General features: G+C 40.2%; 1 protein-coding gene across 3 annotated transcripts in view; it reads right to left on the reverse strand.

The window, feature by feature from the left end:
- The window catches only part of SLC12A1 (solute carrier family 12 member 1), a 168,569-nt gene that overhangs the window by 65,656 nt on the left and 86,439 nt on the right, over positions 1 to 16,474 (reverse strand). For all 3 annotated transcript variants that reach the window (XM_089670337.1, XM_089670336.1, XM_089670338.1), the window contains exons 14-18: positions 15,270 to 15,425; positions 13,202 to 13,301; positions 13,005 to 13,116; positions 10,231 to 10,371; positions 1,499 to 1,605 (exon numbers count right to left, since the gene is read on the reverse strand). In XM_089670337.1, the coding sequence (XP_089526463.1) occupies positions 1,499 to 1,605; positions 10,231 to 10,371; positions 13,005 to 13,116; positions 13,202 to 13,301; positions 15,270 to 15,425 (616 nt within the window). The remainder of the gene's footprint in view (positions 1 to 1,498; positions 1,606 to 10,230; positions 10,372 to 13,004; positions 13,117 to 13,201; positions 13,302 to 15,269; positions 15,426 to 16,474) is intronic.

Raw genomic sequence — 16,474 nt, forward strand, 5'->3', positions numbered from 1 at the left:
TTTTGAGGAAGTTTGGGGTAACTGTTGGGAATGGAGTCTCTGGAAGGGACCAGGGTTTTTTTCCGGAGGCTAGGAGTTCAGGGGAAATTTTGTAGATTGAAAGACACTTTAGAAGCTAGAGGGCACTGGGAGACATTGTTGGGGGCACTATGGGGGGTAGAGACTATGCAATAAGCTAGGGAGAGAGCACTGCGAGGGGTTGGGAGTCACTGTGAGAGTTTGGTGGTCACTCTGGGGACTGAGCGTTCGAATGGGTCTGAGGCCATTGTGACAGGTTAAGGGGCTCTGCTGGCCAATATGAGAGGTTGGGTGGCACTGTGGGAGCTGGGAATCACTGTGGGAGCTGGGGATCACTGTGGGAGCTGGGGATCACTGTGGGAGCTGGAAATCACTGTGGGAGCTGGGAATCACTGTGGGAGCTGGGAATCACTGTGGGAACTGGGGATCACTGTGGGAGCTGGGAATCACTGTGGGAGCTGGGAATCACTGTGGGAGCTGGGGATCACTGTGGGAGGTTAGGTCATATGCAGGTAGCTGTGTAACAGTGGTTCCATGCTTGGTGAAAGAAGCTTTTTGATGATTTTCTTTGCACAAAGTACAGACCACAACCAAATTGGAGTGTTATTTTTCTGTTAATGAAACAAGGACCCAGTGGAACAGTGTAGCCTAATGTAATTTTACATCTGTAATGAAAAAAAGCACCTGTGAATGGCAAATAAACAATGCACATAATATTGCACATGACATTAGAAAACTCATCAACTCAGTAATCCATGTAGAGCAGCAGAGATAAGTAAAAAAAATTCTCTTGATTTGTGGATGCGGATAGTTCTGAATTATTTAGGACAAACGCCAAATTTGCCACTGTAGTTTTTTTCATATTTGTACACTTTTGTTTTATTTTAGTGAAACTTTTTATAAAGTTCTCGTGAGAAACATACAGAATATCTATTATGGCAGTTTAAATGACGTTCTGGACTTCTTTTACAAGTGAGGCGGCGTTTACACAGCATGTGGTGTTTGACAACTCGCCTGTCATTATCGCTGTCACAGTTGGGCTGCATTTTTAACACGCAAACTGAGAATTATGCTAGCCCTATCTAGTGTTGATATAGAGCTTCAACCAAAGGAAATGCATTATGCATTGCAAATGTAATTCTGGTGCAAGTGTTTGGTCTGTCATTTTTATGTTATGCTGTTGTGTTTTTGGCAAGATGCGATTCTACGGAGAGCAGGTGTTGGCATCACCTCGGCTCAGTGAGCAAGTGGAACAGTTGGCAATTAGAATAGCATCCTCAAGTAAATATTGATTTTTTTATTTTTTACGCAAACCTCGGTACACCGCCTATAACTAACACGGGCAAAAACAAATAATCTGGATCTAATGTAAAATAATGAAATGAATTGTATGCATATGCCTCCACTTCTTTTCCTAAATGGAAACAAATGGCTATTGTATGTGGTTCTGGCCTGCAGGCAGCTAGGAGGAAACACTCACTGTAATAATCCCACGTAGTTTGCCAGGTCCACAGCGCTGGCCTGTCTCCAGTCCTTCTTAAATCCCATCACAAGGGTATTTGGTTTCATTCTGCCTAAACCAGCCGCCTGTACACAAAAAAAAAACAATTATAAATCACTTATTGCAATTATAGAAGAGGAAATGTTTACAATGTGATAATCTACTACAAATCACAAGGTAACAAATATAAGCCATTGTTCTAGAGATCAATGTACACATTTCACATGGTATGGTATGAACATTTGATTAAAGTGTTACTAAACCCACCATAGAATCATTCTGTATATACAGTAAAGCATGTTTGTTATACTCACTGTGGAACCTAAGGGGTTAATCCTCCATGTTGTGTAAAAAGGCTGTTTGATTCTGTCTTATCTAATCCTCCCCTTCTTCCACAGTCACCAATCTATCTGCTGATAGTACAGAGCCCTAAGAGGTACTCTGCACATGCTCAGTTTGGTGTATTCTTGGAGAGGGTTCATGTGATCAGCACAGGGCCAATCAGTGCTGTCCAGACAGAGGGTCATAGATTATGCAGCCTCATAGGACAGTCAGAGGAAAATTGTACTGTCGATCACCAGGTCCCACCAGGAGATTCCCCGCCGGCACCCGGTGATCGCTGAAGAACACTGTTGGAGGAGAGGACTGTATGTAAACAATACAGATATCTCCCCTGTCAGCTCCAGCATGCTGCTTTGTATTGCTCTGCATAGCATGCTTACACAGTAAAACACACCCAGCACACAGTTAATCCTTTGATCTCCCCAGATGTTAACCCCTTCCTGCCCAGTACCATTAGTACAGTGTTAGTGCTTTTTATTAGCACTGATCACTGTATTAGTGTCACTGGGGATGTCAGTGACAGTTAGTCAGTTCCCCCCAGTTTCAGAATGCCCACCGCAGTCCCACAATCTCGCTATAAGATGCTGATCACCGCCATTACTAGTATATAAAAAAAAAATTCCAGTATATATATCGCCATTTGTAGATGCTATAACTTTCACATAAACCATTAATTTATACGTATTGAGATTTTTTTTAGTAAAGACATGTAGCAGAATACATTTTGGCCTAAATTTATAACGAAATTAGATTTACAATTTTTTTTTTAATGGACATGTTTTATAGCAAAAGGTCCAAAATATTGGGTTTTTTTCAAAATTGTATAGCACAAAAAATAAAAAACACACAGGTGATCAAATACCACTGAAAGAAAGCTCTATTTTGTGAAAAAAAAGGACATAAATTTTATTTGGGTACAGCATTGCATGACCACGCAATTGTCAGTAAAATAACGCGGAGCCGTATCGCAAAAAATGGCCTGGTCAGGAAGGGGGGTAAATCCTCAGGAGGGCAAGTGGTAAACCAGTGCTCAGCTGGACACTAATAGACATCACAAGACTGCTATATACTACTGATGAGAAAATGTATTTAGCAGTTTGTATTTACTAAAATAACTACCAATTTCCATGTTTTGTGAGAGACCACATATAGTGAATGCAGGGTCCTGAGTTTAGTAACACTTTAACTGCTTGCTGACTGTGCTATAGCCGAATGATGGCTACAGAGTGATCATCCAGTTCTGAGAGAGAGTCCCAGAACCCCACCCTCTGTGCGCCCCTTTGGCACACACTAGGCATGCTCTGCAATCACTATGTCCTTCAGAAACAGCTGATCACAGATCAAGGTAAAGGGCCAATCACAGCAGCTCTTTACCATGTGATCAGTTGTGTCCAATCACAGCTAATCACATTATAAACAGGACTTTTCATGTTCAAGAGGGCGCTTACACCCTGAAGGAGCAGACCAGTTTTAATGGCCTCTGATGCCTTTTTGCTAGCTGTTTTCTGGAGTATCCCAAGGCTCACCCCACCCAAGTTTTGATCAGCAAATAAACTGCAAAAAGACAAGCATAAACTGTTTCCTGACTTGAGTGACTCTGAACTACCATGTGCCTGGTTGCCATGTGTCTATCAGGGAAGAGAACCTGGGATTAAACAGTCAGCTGGGTCTGGGGTGTGTGCTACACTTGTTTACATTGTCATCACTAATCACTTTGTTCACTAAAGACCGGCACCTGCTCTCTGCTCAGTGAAGACCGAGAATGGAGCGATCAGCCGTCTTTGATCACTCAGTTCTCGGTCATAGAAGCATCAGACCGATGCTGCATCCACCAAGGTGAGTGTACAGTATGTGTTTATTATTTTGAAATGCCATACTGCTCTTTTAACATGTTCTCCATGATCTCTTTTTCTAACCCTCCCCTTCCATTTTCACATTTAGTTAGTTTTTATTGGGTACCAAGTCCCTTTTTCAGCATGTACTTGATCATCTTTCCAGTTCTTCACCTAGACATTGTGCTAGGACCACACTCTCTTCACCCACAGCCTCTTTGGTCACACATTACAGGAGGCTACAGGTCCAGTCTACTCCAACAGGCTAATCTTGTGCCTGCACAGTAGGGAGCCAGCTGTGAGTCATCAGGAAGTGACAGCCATCCAAGATGGCGGCATGGAACCTAAAGAACTGTGGAGACTTTGGGTGCTAGGAAGACAGCACTTGACCTCATGGACTAGTACTTGTAGCTACTGGCTTTTATTTTTATAAAGATGACTAAAGTTCCTCTTCATATACTGTATATAGTGTTGTATTTTTTATTGCAGAATAACATGTATACTGAAATTACAGACACTGAATTACCCATATAAACTGACACCAACAGAAACAGACACAAATGCTTGCAGACTAGAAGTTTAAACATCTGCAAATGACATACCAGTCAGTACAGAAATGATGGGCCTTTTTATGAAAGGTCCACAAAAGTGTGTGCCTGTACAGGGAAGGGGTAGTTTGTCTCTCCTTTTCTTTCTAAATGGTTAAATGGTTGCGGATGAATGAAAATTATTTCCTTGCAATTAAGAGGATTTGAATTTCAGCTGCCAAGCTGTCATTTCAATAGATCTGTAACTTACTATCTGCACAGCACATATTGCTTTCTAGGGGTTTTATTGTCACAGAAATGACAAGTTTGTTCCTGGTTGACTTTATAAGTGTGCAGCTGTGATATTTATCACAAAAAACGTGTTGGGTTTTATTGATTTTTGTCATTCAAAGACTAAAAAAGCCATCATCATTTTGTGGGTGTTTTTTTAGATGGAACATGAGCAATATGCTTATTTTACATATCGTTTTCTAGTTGGAAAATTCATTTCTTTACAGTATTTCCACACAATGTGCACAGTTACAAAGACGCTTATTAAACTTTTTAAGTATGGAATAACAGAAAAGTTAAAGTGGACCTATCACCTAGACAGAGAGAGACAGTTATTTTCTGTTTTGACATGTATTCTTGAGAAACCTGATAAATAATGCATGTTCTATACAAAAGGATTTACTAGTGTGAACAAAATAGATTGGAAACCCCTTTCATGGACATACTTATTTTTAAAGGAGGGATTTCCCAAGGTTTTTTATGAGTGTCCACGACCAGACCTCGTTCCCGTTGACTAAAGGTGGCCACAGATCAACTGAAATTCGGCCAGTGCAGCAAGGACCAGCCAAATTTCGGTCCATGTGTAGTCTTTTCTGTTTTACAGATGTCCATCTACCTTGCTTCTGTGGATGGAGAAATCCATTCATTTTTTTAATTTAGTCCACAGGCTGGTGGAAAAGAAAACAAATATTCTATGACAAGCTTAAGGATGAGAAGGTCCAAGTATTCTAACCTCAGAGCTGCTCTTACAAAGCAAGTTACTAAACACCTACTTGAGCCCAATCTTGATCCAGCACTGTGCCCGAGGCCATCGGATCAGCTCTCTCTCCCCCTCCTCACTGGACTCAGTGAGAGCAGCTGGAGACATTGGCTCCTGCTGCTGTCAATCAAATCCAGTGATGAAGGAGCAGCTCAGGATCAAGCTACTTGCTGTGGGGACACTCGGAAGGCAGGAGGAGCAAGGAGTGCCGGAGGGGGACCACAGAAGAGGAGGATCAGGGCAACTTTGTGCAAAACCATTACACAGACCTAGAATAAACATGCTTGTAATTTAAAAAAAAAGAACCTTTACTATCACTTTAAACTTCGGCTTTCTTGAGATACGAAAGAAGACAAGAAGGCAACATATCACACATACTTCTATTCCCTCTGACCCCATCACATATCCTGCAGCCATAATCTTCTGATGTTTGATGGAAAAGTGGTCTATGACTGGATCAGGCAGACCTTTCGTTCAACCACATGTTCTCCATTCATAGATTGCTTTCCATCCATGAAATAGAAAACTTCTATGAATGGAGGGGTCAAAAGGGCGGGCATAGTCATGATGAGTACCTGTCACAGGTTCAGCTCTGGTATTAACCCCCACAGCACCAGAGGATTATGGCTGCAAGGTATGGGAGGGGGTAGAGGACTTTGGTTTTCGACTATGGAAAAGTAAGTAATATCCTTTGCCCCTAAACCTAGGATTTAATGTATATGGAAAAATGGATTTATGTTTTTTTAAATCTATCTGGAAAAATGGATTCAATCTTCATCATCGCTCATAAGTGTGCATATATCGACAACACACTGGCATATGACATGGTCAATGTGCAATATTCCAGAAATAATCTGTGTTAATCATAACGCACAGAAAATGAATTGTTTTTTTACAATCTCTGGTTAAAAATGCATTCATTAAAAATGACCCACAACTTTTTTTTATAATCAAGTTTTACTCTATAAAAGCTTCTAAATGCATTTGGCCATCATTAAAAATGTAACAGTGTATAAAACAGTCAGAAAATATGTCAGCCCTGGAGCTGTCCAGTTAGTAGCTAGCACTAGTACACACTGTTACAGCAGATTTTAATGATGGCAGAACATGTTCTGAAGTTTTTATGTTTGCAAGGACATTTTCTTCATTACCAAATGTTGTGGATCACTTGCAATGACATATTTATGCTATATGCAAGGCTCAGAGTTCCTAATGTCTCATCTGCTGAAATTCGTTAAAAGTGATTTTCTTCTAAGATGGAATATGATATATTGTTATTGCTTATTGACACTAACAAGGTAACTGCTGTGTATGGAGGTCTAGTAATTGCTGTTCTGTAAAGAACATGAAAAGGTCACACAACTCTAATGCTGTGTGTCTTTTAAACCCATTTGGACAATTGTATTCATGGTAATAGCTCATGTTTTACAAAGGCCTAGATCTAGTTGAAAGTTTCCATGTATACTTGAAAGTCCACATTGCCAGTCATGCCTGTTCTCTACAGTCTGGGACAGGGGAGGACTGGCAACTGGGGCCCCCAGGCAATATGGGATCATGGGGCCCCTGTGTCCTTGCCCACACTCAAAACACACCCAAAAAAGCCTATAAAAAAGTACCAGGGGCATTTCATGGGGCCCCCTACTGACCCCGGGCAGTGCCCGAGTGCTTGAATGGTCAGTCCGCCCCTGGTCTGGGAAACCTAGTGCCATGGTTCGCAGTCTATGCAATGATTAGAACACTTGTACTATGTAACATACTGTATGTATGGGTTGGACTTAAAAAATATCTTTACAGGGTGAGATTATTGCCAATTGTGACCTGAGGGTATATTACAGAGTAGTGTACATGGTCATTACAGATCAGTTAAATTAATTAATATCAATTTGTGCTTGTATTAATTTCTTTATGCAAAACAATGAGTAGCAAACACATGGCAAATTCATGGATATTGCATTGAAACCCAAACACATAAAAAAGCCCTTAAAGAGCAAATGGTTGAATTCATACAAGGCCCTTACAGACATCTAAAAAGATCATTGGTGTCATGCAGCTGTCTCTGCCAAGTGGCATTGGCCCTGGAACTATGTGGGTACCATCAAATGGGGGGTCAATTAGAAACTGCTCAAGCAACCCCTAGCAACCTCTGGAGGAACTTTGGTTGAGAATGGCTGGTTTAGAGGAATACATGAAATGATTACAATTATGTGGATCTATACAAGCAAACAAGACTGTTTGAAGAGTAGAAGAAGGAGGAAGTGAAGAGGTAGGCATTGTACTCGGCCCTTCCAACGATGAAGGTAGTAGTATATTTTGAAAATGCTACATGTAAAGGTACCAAAAGACATGCAATAACCCTCAGCCAATCTGATTAGCTATGGCAATCTTCTTATCTAAGAGTGGAAGCAGACAACACTGGTCTGGAATGTGTGTTAGCTTAGATCTGGCTATGTATCTCTCTTCCTCAGCAGTAAGGAGCAAATGGAAGAAAGTTAGAGATATTGTTGGATTGACAGAACATTGGACAAATCTGATGCCTATGGCTGCTGTAGTCCAGAGTTCCTTCCTACTGTCTGCATGTCCCTTTAGAAGTGCTAGTAGCTTAGCATGTGGAAAAAGAGATTTGACAGGTTGAACCATCATTTATCATATCAGAACTCGAACCTTTCTAGTTTCACAGTTTCCTATTTAAAGGATAACTAAACCCAACAACAAACATACAATATGTTGTAGCTTATAGCCTTTACATGGGGTGATGTATTAGGTTTCGTTTAGTAACCATAGAAAATCATTGCTGCTCTTCCCAGAAAATGCAGTGCCCTTGTCACTTTTTGTGAACTGCACCAAAGAAAATTTTCCTCCCTAGCTATCTTCAGTATACCCTTCCCCCATGTAATGAAACTAAAGCGATGCAGACATGTTTGTAGTCCATATCAGGAGAACAGCTTAGAAGGACCAGCTTGGTTCTCTACAAAGGTACAGTGGAGGAGCCCATATAGAAGAAAAATATATTTAAAATATATTTTAAATATATTCTTCCTAAATATATTGACATATGTTTGAAATGCTACAATTTTGGCCATATTCAATATATTTCAAAATATATTTCAATATATATATATATTATTATTATTATTACATCGAGTTTATATAGCGCCAAAGGGTTTGCTCAGCACTGTACAATAGAGGGGGGGAACAATACATGAAACAGTACAGCAACTACAAACAGCACACGAGGGGTTAGAGGGCCCTACTCTTTCGAGCTTACAATCTAGAAGGGAGGGGGTAGTGATACAGGAGGAAACGGCTGTGGGGGATGGAGTGGTAGGAGGAATGAAGGAGAACGGCTGTTAGGTGAGGGTGGGGTAGGCTTCCCTAAAGAGGTGGGTTTTCAGGGAGCGCCTGAAGGTGAGGAGGGAAGGTGACAGTCTGATGGATTGGGGTAGTGAGTTCCAGAGGATGGGGGAGGACCTGGAGAAGTCTTGCAGTCGTGCATGGGAGGAGGAGACCAGGGAGCAAGACAGAAGGAGGTCCTGTGAAGAGCGAAGGGTACGGGTAGGGTGGTACCTGGGAATCAGGTTGATGAGGTAGTTAGGGGCAGTGTTGTGAATGGCTTAGTAGGTCAGAGTGAATAGTTTGAATTTGATGCGTTGGGCAATAGGGAGCCAGTGAAGGGATAGGCAGAGGGGGGTGGCAGAGGTGGAGTGGTTGGTGAGGTGGATGAGTCTAGCCGCTGAGTTCAGGATGGTCTGAAGCGGGGAGAGCCTGCACTGGGGTAGGCCGGTGAGGAGGGAGTTGCAGTAGTCGAGGCGTGAGATAATCAGGGAGCGTACTAGTAGTTTAGTGGTGTCTGGGGTAAGGAAGGAGCGTATCTATATATGTTTGTGTGTACTGTATGTTGAAATGCATTTTTATTACAAAATATATGAAAAATATTTTTAAAAATAAACTTTTCAAATATACTGTATGTCTTTAAAAATACAAATCTACATTTTTGGAACGTATTTGCAAATATATGTAAAAATATATGTTAAAATGACTTTTTTGTATGTTAAAAAAAAATCTGAAGAATATATTTAAAAAAATATATTTTTAAAAATATAAATTTTTTTAAATATATTCCTCAGATTTTTTTAACATATAAAAAAGTCATTTTAACACCAATTTTACATATATATGTGAATGCATTCCAAAAATATAGATTTGTACTTTTAAAGATATACAGTATATTTGAAATGTATTTTTAAAAATATTTATCATTTATTTTGTAATAAAAACGCATTTCAACATACAGTATATGTATATATATATATATATATATATATATATATACACACATATATATATATATATATATATTTATTGACATATATTTTGAAATATTTTGAATATGGCCAAAATTGTAGCATTTCAAATATATGTAAATATATTTGGGAAGAATATTTTTAAAATATATTTTTCTTCCATGTGGGAGTGATGTAGCCACCTAAAGACAGGAAGTGTTTTATTTGCGAGATCACCAGGTGAAAATAATGCAAAAGATGTTTGAAATGAAAATGAATGCAGCCCCCACACCAAGAATTGGTAAGCTGCAATATATTACAATTTGGGGTTTAGAGGCCGTGGTGATGGTGGTAGTTGGGGAAGGGAGGGGGGTTATACCCCCTTACAAAACTTGCTGAAATTCTTACACATTAAAAAGTGCTATCCATTCTTATTTGAACACTATTCTTCTACTCCAAAGTTTAAGGCACACTTTCATAGCTGCATGCAAAATGAAGAAACCCAGAGCAGCCGTATAGATTATCTTTCATTGAGGAAACATTAAATCTGATTGCCTGCTCCTAATAACAGTACTTTGCATATCATCAGTACTTCTTGTATTATCTGGGGGCAGACATTGAGAGGTTCTATGAAGAAGGTTTGTAAAGCAGTCAGTCTTCCGTTGTCACACAGTCTCACCTGCAGGAGTGTTCTTGTTCCATCTCTGAACGAGTCGGCAGCAACGGCAGCATAAAATGCTTTTCTCTTGCTTTTATTTAACCATGTCTGCTTCTTGATCATCCCGCTGTTCATTTCTTTTACAGCCTGTTTGCGCGGCCCCTGAATAACATAATAAAGGTTCAAGGGAATGAAACATTATCAAATGATACTGGAACATTGCAGCTCAACTCAATCTTTGGAAAATGTTTTTGTGCTATAACCTGAAAATAAAATGACTATATTTACTTTTATGACCCACAATGAAGAGCAGAGACATGTGAGGTTGCATATTACCAGCTTGGGATGAGTAAAAACGTGAAGAAAAATTATAATGTAAACAGTATGTCAGTGACCATACACTGACTAAATTGTTCATCTTCTATTGGACAGCTGATATTCATTTTTAAAATCCTTAAGGTCCTAGCTATATGGAAAATCTTTTTTTCAATAGAGCTTACCCACATGGAAGAAAAATATATTTGAAATATATTTTAAAAATGTTCCTCCCAAATATATTGACATTTATTTGAAATACTACAATTTTGGCTATATTCAATATATTTCAAAATATATTTCAATAAATATGTATATATATATATATATACACACACACACTGCATGTTGAAATGCATTTTTATTACAAAATATATGAAACATATTTTTAAAAAAATATTTCAAATATACTGAATATACTGTATGTCTTTAAAAATCCAAATTTTTTAAATGCATTTACAAATATATGTAACAATATATGTTAAAATGACTTTTATATGTTAAAAAAAATCTGAAGAAAATATTTTAAAAATATATATTTTTTTAAATATTTTTCATAGATTTTGTAATATATAAAAAACGCATTTCAACATGCAGTGTATATATATATATATTTATTGAAGTATATTTTGAAATATATTGAATATGGCCAAAATTGCAGCATTCCAAGTACAGTGTATATGTCAATATATTTGGGAAGAATATTTTTAAAAAATATTTCAAATATATTTTTCTTCCATGTGGGTACATTTGGACATCTTATCTATATCTTGTTTGTTCAGATAGCACTTGACCGTACTATCGTGTGCTGTTTCCAGAACATCTTCTGCCCATCATCTTACAAATGTGGAGAATTAATAGAGAGGTTTCAGGACAAATATATGGCTGTTCTTTTCCTGTCATAATTTTTTATTTTTTTCTAACCAGTACTGAACTGGGATTAAAGTGCATAAACACTTTTGCGGTCAAATTTTAGGCGAGGTTCACATTATCATGTGTTGAGAACATGTGCACATTCCCGAAACGCGAGAGAAATGTGCTGCTCTTTAGCAGGCACACAGGGGTGCCTGATGAACTGGCTGAGATTTGAACCGTCTATAGGCAGCGTTACCTTTTAGATGTTTCTATGGAGAAGATATTATGTCTGATTGTAAACATTTCTGGACAATCTCAGTGTCTTTGTCATCATACAGACTCAGGTATCCCTCTTTAACATACAATTCAGGGGGAAGGAGGGCATTTTCTAAAGCCAGCCATAGATGGAGCGATTTTATTTCTTGCAACCATGGGTAGAAGGAAAGAAACTCGCTCAATTCCACCATCAACACAGTGAGTGTTGATGGGGAAATCCCTCCTGTGGAGCCATTTGGTTCTCCTGGCGCTGGGGGCGGGGGAGCCATCCCTGCCAGGATAACACAGTGAATACTGCCATCAGCTATAATAGGTGCTAGCAATAATCGCATGTACAATCCAGCAGGCTGGTTGTTCCCAAGCTGCTTAATCAATCAACTTGGATACATTCAGCCTGCCCATACATGATTTGAATCTTAGCTGGTTTGTGCTGAACCGGCTGAGATTCGAATTGGCTATGGCCAGCTTTAATTTTTAACTCTTTGGTAGGACAGACAGCATTCAAATCTAATTTACAGATGATAATGGAGACCTGTGAACACAGTACAGACAAAATTAAAGTGACTGCTTCATGTAAACATGAAGCAGTGAGCATGCTGGCACTGATCTGTGGTTGATGGGATTGAGCCTCCAGTAGCACGCCTCTAGTAATTTCACATCCCTGACTTTCATAGATAATAAGTGTCAGGAAAGGCCTGCCCATAGTGCAGGTGAAGTTCCATGGCGCACAAATATGCACATGTGCAGAGTCCTTGCGATCTGAACAGATGTGCAGGCACTTGGACATAGGTGCGAGCATGCGCACTTGTCTCGGATTATTCTTCTGTCTCCGCTCCTATCTGATTGATCTTTCCTTGCTGACTTGATCTGTGACCTGACTACTCTTCTTCCTGCCGCTGTAAGCCTGATCTGCCTGACTGATACCGAACCCGGCTCGTCGGACCCTGCATCCTCAACACGCTGCGCTCGAGTATCCATCCATCCCGCACGGCTACATCAGAACCCTGCTCCTTGCATACAACTCATCAGCTCATCAGCTATTACTGGACTGATCACAGGCACTCATACCCCACCGTGCTCCTGCGACCGCTGTCTCACCATCAGCAGTCCTTGAGCCGGAGTAGTACGGGAAGCCTGCCTCTTCATGTCAGGCTCACTATCCAGGTACGTGACAATAAGGGAGCAAAAACAATCTCTAATAGGTAAGCCTGCATAATCAGAATACGAGATAACTGTATATTTTAATATTCTTTGTTTAAGCCCAGTTGTTACAACCAACTTCTCCTTATGTCAAGAAATTATCAATCACATCTGCCTAGGACATCATCTTTAAAGGTTTTTTTCCTTACAACAAACACTTCACAGCATAAACAGAGTCCTATGTTTCTGGTGAAAGAGTGTGTAATATCCAAAAGGGCTGGTCTTGTCATTGGTGCACCAGTTAAAACCAAGCACTGAGGTCTGCAACGATAAACAGAGAAATTACACTTACATACTGGTTTACAATGGCAGAGTAGACTACACAGTGCTGAATTATGGGAAGTACCTGAAATTTTTTACATGGTCATCTATGATGTTTAATTCCAAGGTAGCGTTTAAGGCATTTGTGTAGTAAAGAGCTTGAGTTGAAGATCCCCAATTTACATCTGCATAGGAAGACAAAAATCTGTTAGTGAAGTTTGATATTGATGGAGAATGAAGTGATAATTGTCTAAAGACCTCCGTCTCTATAACTCTCTGTTTACACTGTAGCACATTAGGTAAGCTTTATAGGTGGTATGGTGCAAACACAATGCTGTCTGGAGGAACCCATAGCTCAGGGGTGCTCAACCCATGACCCGCGGGCCACATGCAGCCTGCTGAGCCCTTTGAGGTGGCCTGCTACCTCATGCTCTAGGATGGCAGATCAACAAGGCCAGATTGTGATCAATGGGTTGTTGACTTGCCATCCCAGAGCATTAGAGTGCATGGAACAGAGAAAGCAAACAGGCCTGGAGGGACCAGAAGCTGCATAAGTCAATGCTTCCTCTGTAGCACTGGCTCCTGTGCCAGGTGGAGCGATACCAAGTGCACATCACCTAGGACCTTTCTAGCAGACTGAAGAGCGATGCCAGCAGAAGCTGTAAGAGGACAAGGCCAGTGTATTAACCATCATATACACTGCACATTTGAAATCAGCATATTAGCATTAAAAAAAGGAGTTATTAGACTGCTTTCACACAGATCCACAGGTGCAATACAGTGCACTTGCGGCTTTTATGTGGTTTTGCTGCACTGAGCCATAGACTTCTATTATATTCTGTGGGGTTGGTGCACTTTCAGAAAGTGCACCACACATGCAAGATATAATAGAGGTCTATGGCAAAGTGCAGATAACCCACAGGAAAGCCATTGGTGCACTGCAGTGACTTTAGCATGCAGCAGTGAACTTTGCTCCATATTTTTTTTTCAAGGACATCTGCTTTGGTAGGTCTTTGTGGCTTTTCGGTAGCGTGAGACCTTCTGCAAAGGTCAGACCTAATATCTGAGATCTATCTGACCTATGATCATCTTTGCTTTGTGATTGTCTGACCTGCGGTGCACCAGGAGTGCGGGTAAATCGCAACGTATCAGTGTAAAAGCAGCCTTATAGGGGGCTCATGACAGTAAGGGCTCATTTACATTTGCATTTGGGGGGTGGTGAAACCCCAAATTTAAGACATTTTTTATCACCCCCCCCCCAACCACTGGTGTAGTGACAGGGTTTGCAATGGCAACCACGCTCCATGCTTCAGAAGGCCAGTGTGGCCTCATTGTCATATTCTGTTTTACACTTTGACAAGAGGGGTGGCCATTTTCCTCCTACAACCTCTGAAATCTGGCTTCTCCTCCTCTCCCCTCAGCATTCAGCAGCTGCAGCAAGAAAATGTTCATTATGCTATTTCAAATAAAAAATTCTATATTCGGAACCATTTTATTTAATTGTTGCCCACGAATGGTTACCAAATCACTTAAGTGGCCCTCACTCTTAAAAAGGTTGAACACCCCTGCCATAGATATTAGCCCCTTCTCATAACTTTGGTATAACTGGACACCTGCTGGGTCATTTCTCGGTGACTTTAGCATGCAGCAGTTATCTTTGTTCCATAGATTTTTTTAAGGACATCTTCTTTGGCAGGTCTTTGTGGCTTTTGGGTAGTGTGAGACCTTCTCCAAATGTCAAACCTAATATATGAGATCTATCTGACCTATGATCATCTTTGCTTTGTGATTGTCTGACCACTACAGATAGAACTGTTAACACAAATTTAAGTGATAGCTAGTACTAAATCATCCCCAATTTGATATTACTTAATATATTAGCTGCAGGATCTCCTAACATATTCTTTCTAACTGTTCCAGTACAGTTCCCTGACTCAGGAGTCAAGTGTAAGGTTGAGGTGGTACACATCTTTCCAGATAGAAAAGTGCGGGGAGGAGGAAGGCTTGTCCTTGGCTATCTCTGTGTCCTACCATGGCCTAGTGAGTTGCAGATGGAGCTTCCACAGTATGTAACCTCCAACAAGCAACTGAGTATATTACATTTTTATCCTTAACATTTATAATTGATATGGCACATTTTCATTCTTTCATACCTGGTTTCTTGTATGTCACATAAATATACAGAAACAATTCTATGCCGTATGTGATGACAGCCGCCCACCAGTTGATGACGAACATTACACCACAACAGAGCATGGCTCCAAACAAAGACACCCACATGTTGTAATATTTGAATGCAGGTCGCCAGCCTGTGTAAACAGAAAACCATTTTTTGTATAAGATTTTGGATTGTGCACTATGAAAAAAGAAACATGACTAAAAATTGTAGTTTTCTAAATCTTTTATGTGGTATTTTATACCCCTACATAAAAAGAGTTATTTCTTCTAATTTTTTTAGTATTTACGAACAATCAGTGATTTGTGTCATTTTCCAAGTAATAGAATTTAACAAGGAGAGTTCAAAATGTTTCCACACTTTTTGTGTGGAAACTTTTTGAAGAACCCCCGTATATTGTGAACATTGCTTACAATTGTGTCTTTAGCATATACAGTAGTTACATTGTTAGTGAGGTTGAAAAAAGACACAAGTCCATTTCAGTCCATTCAAACAATAGAAACGTTGAATAAATAAATAGAAAACCTCCATGTACAAAACCCTGTATCCTTGCTGATTCAGAGGAAGCAAAAAACCCTATAAAGATCTTTTCACACGGGGTAGACTCTGCTTGACTCCAGTTTGCTCAGCGGGGGATCTATCCATTGATCCCCTGCTGAGCAGAGCAGAGAGGGTGGATGACAAGTCCGTGTCTGCTCCGTTTATGCAGAGTGGACATGGACACAGACCGCTCTGCTCTAAGGGGTGCCCAGGTGTGAATGGACTGGCCTTCGTTTTTTTTTTAACTGAGTGGATCAGATTGGGGGTAGGCAGGTGTGAATGGACACAAGTCTGCCACTCCTTAGAAGTGAATGGAGGGTCCAATTGGGTCTGCCTGAAAAACGGACAGGCGGAACCAATTGGACCGATCTTTGAAAGGGCCTAAGGCAGCCTTTCTCAATCTTTTTACCCAAAAGGGTTAACATAATATTCAGGTGTCTGGAAACCCCTGCTGAGATTAACCCATCATGGGTCATGAGGAAAATGCCCCTTACATTGGTGGTTAGTTAAAGAAATGAGCCCTTACAGCGCTGGTTGGAATGCCACCGTAACAGTCAGGTTAAAAGATCACTGGTGTCATGCTACTGACACTGCCAAGTGGTAATGGACCTGGAACTATGAAGGCACCATCAGATGGAAGGT

Source organism: Staurois parvus, unplaced genomic scaffold, assembly GCF_062004578.1.
Source record: "Staurois parvus isolate SC_StPar_1 unplaced genomic scaffold, SC_StPar_1.0 ptg000089l, whole genome shotgun sequence".
Lineage (NCBI taxonomy): Eukaryota > Metazoa > Chordata > Amphibia > Anura > Ranidae > Staurois > Staurois parvus.